Raw genomic sequence first — 8466 nt, forward strand, 5'->3', positions numbered from 1 at the left:
TTCTCTTCAGCCTGTGAATCTATTGACTGTGAGACATGTCAGTATTTTATGTACCTGCAGCAAAAAAAAAGAAAAAAAAAAAACCAAAGTGCTGCTGAACATGTTCATAAAGTAAAATTCAAAGGCTCCGGCAATTTTTTAACATGAAGAGATCCGTGCCTCTTAGGGTTGATAAATTACAATACTCTTCTTCAGGAAAGAATACACCCAGAAGCAGTCAGAGTTTTGGTCTTTCCACTGTGTTTGGTTACAAGATGGTCTACTATGGCCACTAAATCCTCATTTTCAGGAAGAAGAAAGGAGAAGGGGGAAGATGTCTTTTGGCCTTCCATATTAACGTAAAGGTTGTCTTGTAAAGTCTCTCATAAAAAAAATCACTGTAATTTTATTGGGGTTTCATTGGATGTGCACAGCAAATTTAGAAAAAACATCTGTATAGACATAGTCTCATTTACATTTCATAAAAGGATATATGTATAAAAATGCTTATGTTTGCATAGAAACTTTCTCACAAATTTCAGGGAAATGGAATTGAGTGCGGTTGTTGAGGGAGAGAGGGGCTTTCAATTTTCACGCCACGCCCCTTCAATACATTTTAAAAAAAAACTCACAAAATAAGGTGATATTTAAGGATATATACATATATATGTAACTTTTATTATAAGAAATATAAATGAATGACTTTCAAAATGGAGTGTGCCTTGCCCAGGAGTGTGGAAAACGAAAGGGAATCAATTTTTACATCCTCCAATTTCATATGTAGTGTTTTAAGATTGATCTGCCAGAGAACAGAGTTGTGATAGAGGAACCAAGCTGATTCTCTTTTTCCCATCTCCAGGTTCACATGTTTCTTTTTGCACTTAGAAAAGAAAATCGTCTTTTACCATCCTGAGTGTCACCCACATGCACTACCCTGCAGTGTGAAATCCTCAGGGTGCCAGAGAGACAATTCCAAACACCACATCTACGGTGAACAAATAAATCGCTCTAACAGTGCATGCGAATCGAATCTTTTCGAGCCTCAGATGGTTGCTAACTGTTTGCTTCCAATAAAATTGAAGGAAATCCCAGTGGAGTCTTCAGCTGATAAATCACAAGAAAGAGTTTTGAAGCTAGGCCATTGTGCGATATTTTCAAAAGGATGCAGAGGCTTGAATGATGCTTCTAAAAGAAAATGTCTCTTCCCATTTCGTATATGAGAGGTTTCTCTGCGTTAACATTTAGCCAAACAGATTAGGAAGGCTATTTTCTTAGTCCGGTCTCACTTGAGCAATAAGCAACAATAGTCCATAGAAATAGCAACTTGCTTTAAGCGCAAAATTATATGTTATTGGGTCAAAAAAATTGTTGGAAGAATACAGTAGAATAAGAACTTCCGGAGAAAAGGAAGGAGGTACCAGAGGCAACTGTCAAAGAACTCTATTGTGAGCTTTTAAAGCAGCTGACAGTGGCTCTCGGCTCACTAACGTATTTAGGTTTCCCCAGATTTGTGTAATGCACTGACGTAACAGTTTTATTTCGGAAGGTTAACACTTCTCAGAAATTATGGTTTTTTTTTGCAGCCAAGTGACATTTACGATGCAAAATTTTAGATGTCAACCAAAAACTGTGTGAAAGAGACCATGTTTTCCAAAATATTTTTAGAGAGCGTTTTATATAAACAGAAAAATTACTAGGAATTGTCATTTAGTGTTTTGCCACCTTGTGGTCAGAACAGTATTTAACTCCTACGGGCTTGATCTGTGAGAGAGGAAGAGCTGTCTTTCTTGAGGTCTTCTGTGGTCACTGTTTCCCAGGTCTTTGTGAGACAGAGACGGGGACATCTGCCCAGGTCTCACTGCCTATTACACAAGCTCCATACATCTAAAGGCTATGGTAGCTCCCGCGACCGGTGATTAAAGCAAAAGCAGAGTACAATGAGGAAATGGATGTAAGAAAGTAACAACCAAGTTGTACATTTTCCAATAGGGGGCATTTTTTAAAATAAAAGGTACTCAGCTAGCTTTTGGTATATGTATGTATTTATTTATTTATTTAATGATTCATATTTGGTGCTTCTTTCCTGCTAGCTGTCCTAAAGACACTTCCTCAGAGTGTGTATTCCTTTTAGGGAAGCCAAATCTGATTCTAACCCTGGGGTGTCTTTGGCTCAGTGCTGGGTCTCCAGCTTTTAGCACAATACCTGGCTGTGAATAGGCACTGAATGAACATCTGTGGGGTGAATGGTGGCGGAGCCATCCACTTTCCGAACTTGCTGGCCTGGGTGGTGTCCAGGTGCGTCTGTGTGCTTTACAGGAAGTTGACTAGTCAGGCAATCGGGTCACAGAGCTATTGTTCAAGGGCAACATTCCCAAGTATGGAGATCTTCAGGCTTCTTTGTCCGTTGTTAGCCTGTGAATATAGGATGAAGGTACTCCTTGTCCCCTGCTCCCATTTGTGCTCGGTGAGCTGTCATTTGCAGCAGCCGCCTCCACAGCATTCCTTAAGCAGTCGCACGGTTGCATTTCCTGTAGTTACAGGCAACAAAGGGCAGGCATTTGTTGGAATAATGATTAAGGACCCGGAAACACAGCTGACTTAGGAAAGGCTAGCACAAGGCAGCCTTGGGCTAGATGGGAACCAGACAGCCTCCCCAGCGCTCCAGGTTCCTGATTAATCCCCAAGGAGTCTGTCTTTGCTTCCTCTATGAAGCGACTCAGGTGAAGGTTGATTTCCAGGGGAGATCAGCAACACTTCGTTGTACATTGCAGGCAGCACAGACCCCTAAAGTAGGGCAATGTGCCCAGGAACAGGTGGCTACCACACTGACACATCCCACTCTTAGATCACTCTCTGCCTTTGACCCCCACATGCTGATACCTGCCTTTGGCTACACCCTCTGGAAGCAGCAGTTGCATCTGGCACCCCCAGATCTGCCCAAGACCTGAGGGGCTCGCTCTAGATTCCTGGGATCCATACAGCAGTCCCCACCCCGGACACGTGGCAACTCCACAGATAGCCCTTCAATTTCTACCTGCTGTTCACCCCAGACTCTGCTAAACCGTAAGGATCCCAGACTTTGTAGTTTGGGCCCCTTTAGCCTAGGGGAGGTGCCACCTGTAGGGGTGGCCTTGTAGCCTCTGGTTTCCCTGCTGACTTTGGAGTGGAGGTTTCTGCCCGCAGGCTACTCAGTGAGGGCAGTGTCTGGGGGCCAGCAGTCAATCATCCCTCCCAGGGCCTTTGGAGGCTGAGGTGGGGGCAAGGTGTCAGCCCAGGAAGTTTAGATCACTGATGTGATAGTCAAGGGAGCCAGCCACTTCAAGTGGAGCGGCCTTGGGAGTGCCATGGTCCCGCTAGACCTGAGGCCCAGGCCTGTCCATAGTGGAGTTGAGGTTTCAACGGTTCTGGGAGGGCAAGAGCTGGACCCCGAGGGGAGACTTGGGGCATTCTTTGGGCAGGTTCAGCTGATAGATGTCAAAGCTTCTGCCTTTATTCTTCACGACCACCCTGTGAAGGGATATTTCACGGCCTCAGAAACGTTTCTGGGCAAGACAACATTATCGCCCCCGGGCCCCACACGCTAGGGGAAGATTGCACCCTTGAGGGCAGTATGAGAGGGGAGGAGACGGCCAAGGGGGTCAGAGCAGCGATTGGAGCTGAGAGCTGGAAGCGCCTTAAAGAGACTGCGCGGTCCCCGCCCCACTTCCCGCCAGCCTCAATGAATTAGAGCTGTGTTTCCCAAACTTGCCTGAGCACTAGCAGCCTCTCCGGCTCTAGTTAGAGATCGGGGTTCCGGAGTGCCTCCCTTCCAGACTCTGATTCAGTAGGCCTGCGGGTGGAGCTGAGGAATCTGTAATTTTAACACGCTCCCCCACGTGATGGTCGTGAACAAGCAAGTTTGGGAAATATTGAATTAAAGGAAACGGGGCCTGGCTGCAGAAGCGGCCTCCGCTAGGGGGCTTCGGCTGGAGCATTCCCGGGGGCGTCGCCTGCTTCCGCTGCTGCCTCCTTCAGTGAAAGTCCCTCTTGGGTCCAGCTGCCAGAGCCACCGCGCTCCCTCAGGCCGAACGGGAGACACCCCAGGTCTGCGTGGCCCCCGTGCCACCACGCCCAGTGGCCGCCGGAGCCCCACGAGCAGGGGGAGGAGCCGCAGCCCGTGGAGGCGGAGGAGCCTGGAGGAGGCGGAGACGGCAGAGACGGCGGAGAAGGCAAAGAGGAAGGTGGACGCGGGGAAGGTGGAGGGGAAGGTGGAGGCGGCTGGGAAGGTGGACACCACCGAGAAGGTGGAGACCGCAGGGAAGGTGGACGCCACCAGGAAGGTGGAGACCGCGGAGGACTCGGGCCCTGGGGCTGAGCTCGGGCTGGAGCCCGAGCCCAAGCCGGAGCCCGAGCCGGATCCTGAGCCCGAGCAGGAGCCCGAGCCCGAACCCGAACCAGAGCCGGAGCTGAAACCTGAGCCCGAGCCCGTGCCCTTACAGGAGGCAGAGCAGGAGCCTAAGGGGGAGCCCGAGCAGGAGCCGAAGGATGAGATCCCAGCGCAGAGCGGCGGTGGCGGCAGCGGCGACGAGGTTCCTCCCCCCACCCTTCCCTCCGATCCGCCGCGGGTCCCCGATCCCTCTCCGCGCCGCAGTCGTGCCCCACGCCGCCGACCCCGGCCCCGGCCCCAGACTAGGCTCCGTACCCCGCCGCAGCCTAGGCCACGGCCCCCGCCCCGGTCCCGGCCCCGGCGCGGTCCTGGGGGCGGGTGCCTGGATGTGGATTTTACCGTGGGGCCACCAGGTTGTTCCCACGTGAACAGCTTTAAGGTGGGAGAGAACTGGAGGCAGGAATTGCGGGTTATCTACCAGTGCTTCGTGTGGTGTGGAACCCCAGAGACCAGGAAAAGCAAGGCAAAGTCGTGCATCTGCCATGTGTGTGGCACCCATTTAAACAGACTCCACTCTTGCCTTTCCTGTATCTTCTTTGGCTGCTTCACAGAGAAACACATCCATGAGCACGCTGAGACAAAACAGCACAACTTAGCGGTAGATCTTTATTATGGAGGTATATACTGCTTCATGTGTAAAGACTATGTGTATGACAAAGACATTGAGCAAATTGCCAAAGAAGAGCAAAGAGAAGCCTTGAAATTACAAGCCTCTGCCTCGACAGAGGTTTCTCAGCAGCAGTGTTCAGTGCTGGGCCTTGGTGAGAAATATCCCACCTGGGAAATGACCAGGCCTGAGTTCGAACTGCTGGGACACAACCCCCGAAGAAGAAGAATCGCCTCAAGCTTTACCATCGGCCTACGAGGACTGATTAATCTTGGCAACACATGTTTTATGAACTGTATTGTTCAGGCCCTGACCCACACTCCAATACTGAGAGATTTCTTTCTCTCTGACAGGCACCGGTGTGAAATGCCCAGTCCAGAGTTATGTCTGGTCTGTGAGATGTCTTCGCTCTTTCGGGAGCTGTATTCTGGGAACCCATCTCCTCACGTTCCCTATAAGTTACTGCACCTGGTGTGGATACACGCTCGTCATTTAGCAGGGTACAGGCAGCAGGATGCCCACGAGTTCCTCATCGCTGCCCTAGATGTTCTGCACAGGCACTGCAAGGGCGATGATGTTGGCAAAGTGGCCAGCAATCTCAACCACTGTAACTGCATCATAGACCAAATCTTCACAGGTGGCCTGCAGTCAGATGTCACCTGTCAAGCCTGCCATGGTGTCTCCACCACTATAGACCCATGCTGGGACATCAGTCTGGACTTGCCTGGCTCTTGCACATCCTTCTGGCCTATGAGTCCAGGGAGGGAGAGCAGCGTGAATGGGGAAAGCCACATACCAGGCATTAGTACCCTCACGGACTGCTTGCGAAGGTTTACAAGGCCAGAGCACTTAGGAAGCAGTGCCAAAATCAAATGTGGTAGTTGCCAAAGCTACCAAGAATCTACCAAACAGCTCACTATGAAGAAGTTGCCAGTTGTTGCCTGCTTTCATTTCAAACGATTTGAACACTCAGCCAAACAGAGGCGCAAGATCACTACATACATTTCCTTTCCTCTGGAGCTGGATATGACACCATTTATGGCGTCAAGTAAAGAAACCCGAATGAATGGACAGTTGCAGCTGCCAACTAATAGCGGGAACAACGAGAATAAGTATTCCTTGTTTGCTGTGGTTAATCACCAGGGAACCTTGGAGAGCGGCCACTACACCAGCTTCATTCGGCACCACAGGGACCAGTGGTTCAAGTGTGATGATGCCGTCATCACCAAGGCCAGTATTAAAGATGTGCTGGACAGTGAAGGCTATTTACTGTTCTATCACAAACAGGTCCTGGAACTCGAGTCAGAAAAGGTGAAAGAAATGAATACACAAGCTTACTAAAGCAGCACGCAGGCCTACCTGTAATGGAAGATGACAACACTCGTACTACAGCGGGCATCGAGATTTAATTGATCTACTTGACTGAGGCCGATGGGCCTGACAGAGTAAGAATTTAACAGTACCCAGTGTCCAAAAGGTCCTGATTGGAAGAGAAATAGGAGAGGAGGGAGAAGAGGCACTAGTCTAAACAGTCATGTGAAAGAAATGAAAGGCAGGAATGTTCTGGGTGGAGAAGGTAGAGCAGGGAAATTGTGACACTGGCTCATATCCTATATTCCTCCAAAAGATTGTGTGGGAAGGTGTAGGGGGGGAGGGGGTGGTGTTGGGGGGGGGTGTGCCCTTGTAACCGTAAAACATCTTTCTCCATGGGTGTTTCAGCTTCAATTGACCAATCACATAACAGTTATATGTTTGTGGGAGGAAAAGGACAAGTTTATTAAAATGTAGCCCATTGTGTACATGGGGCTGAAAGCAGGACAGTGAAGGAGGCAGGGACAGCTCATTGACAAACACCTTTGCCAGTTTCTTTGTATTTGTGATTTTTGTGCTATTAAATGCAGTATTAAAAAAGATAGCCCACGTGGGCTAGTGAAAAGAGAAAAATAAGGGGGCTTGTAGAAGGGGAGCAGGTGCTCCAACAGTAGAGAAGGCTAGAAATGCTGTAAGGTAAGCATTTAACAAGGACAGGCCTCAGCTGACAGTGTAGTGTGTGTGTGTTGTTGTTTTTTTAAAAGCTGTATGATATACTTGAGCAAATCAGTGAACTTCTTTGCGATTGTTTTCTCATCTGTAACATGCAGGTAATTCCTACCTTAAAGCGTTGTTGTTAAAGATTAAATGCTATAAACTGTGTCAAAGTCAAAGTAAAAGGCTTGGAACTTTGTAGGGACTCAGTAAACATTTGTTGGATCTGAATCTGAAACTTTTTTGGACTGGGCCATAATTCATCGGAGGCGTCAGAGGTGAATGCCACGAACAGAAATGACACACCAGGTCACACACAGTCATACACATGAACAATCCTCGCCGTCTCTCCCACGGCAGCAGACTCCATTGTGTGTAGGGCATCGTAGTCAGTGTCACACCTCAAATTGGTGGTTGGGGGCAAAAAAATTACCACGTTTTGTCCATTCGAAAGACAATGACATTACTTCAATGAATCAGCAATACAGTGGTGGGATTCTGGGGATGGTATAACACATCCACACAATGGTGTTTGGTGCCCCCCCTTCAGAAAGCATTGTGAGTATAGCTTTGATATTTACCAAGAGATTAGAAGAAAGACTTCCAAAACTTACTTCAGAGATGCTGGTAGAAAGGCTTGCTACACTGGACAGAGCAGCCTGCAGAGAGTTAAGCTGAGACAGATGGGAAGACCTTGGGATGGGGAAAGCACAACTCATCCTTTCTTCGGCACTGACTACAAAAAGTAACTGTTGCCTGGAAAGGCCTTGGAGGCAGCTCGGTGTGGACCAGGTGCGTGGGCAGTGGATCCAGTGTCTCCAATAAACAACAGGGTTCCCAAAGGCTTTCCAGTCCTACTTTGTAGCAAACTCATTGGGAAATAGAGACTTTTGTAGTTGTGGGTTTACTCCAGTGAGCTCATAGGTTTTGGTTGTTTATTTTGATGCTAGTGATTGAACCGAGGGCCCTGTGTATGCTAGTCAAGCACTCTGTCACTGTGCTACACCCCCCTCCAAGTTCCTCCATGAGAGCTTTTAAAGACAGGATCTAACACCTGGCACAGTTTCTGGCACATAATGAGCAGGTACTTAAAACATTTACTGGATGGATTGATGGATGGATGGATGGATGGATGGATGGATGGATGGATGGATGGATGGAACAAACACACTCCTTTTCATTACCCAAATGTTTTCAGCACCACAATCCTCAGAAGAAATGCTTTGCTGTTACATTGGGTGTTTTGGAGGATGGGGGAGATAAATAAGTGGGTAGCTCCGGGTGACACTTCCTAAGTTATTTGGGCCTGGGTTTGGTAACCCGGTTTAGGAAGACACAGCTATGTCCCCATTCCTCATGTCTGCCATGGGGAAATTCAGTCAGACGTGCCAGCAGAGTTTTGACTGCGTGCACAGAAATTGTCCTTTAG

The 8466-nt window shown here is 48.6% G+C and overlaps 1 protein-coding gene across 1 annotated transcript; it reads left to right on the forward strand.

The window, feature by feature from the left end:
- Nucleotides 1-2203: 2203 nt before the first annotated feature.
- Nucleotides 2204-6644, forward strand: LOC121444344 (ubiquitin carboxyl-terminal hydrolase 27). Its single transcript, XM_041646158.1, has 2 exons — nucleotides 2204-2274; nucleotides 3899-6644. Exons 1-2 carry the CDS (start codon nucleotides 2204-2206, stop codon nucleotides 6351-6353), a joined length of 2526 nt encoding a protein of 841 aa, XP_041502092.1. The 3' UTR covers nucleotides 6354-6644.
- The last annotated feature ends 1822 nt before the right edge of the window (nucleotides 6645-8466 follow it).

The sequence above is a fragment of the Microtus oregoni genome, unplaced genomic scaffold, assembly GCF_018167655.1.
Source record: "Microtus oregoni isolate MIOR12 unplaced genomic scaffold, Mior012 000121F_001, whole genome shotgun sequence".
Classification (NCBI taxonomy): Eukaryota; Metazoa; Chordata; class Mammalia; order Rodentia; family Cricetidae; genus Microtus; species Microtus oregoni.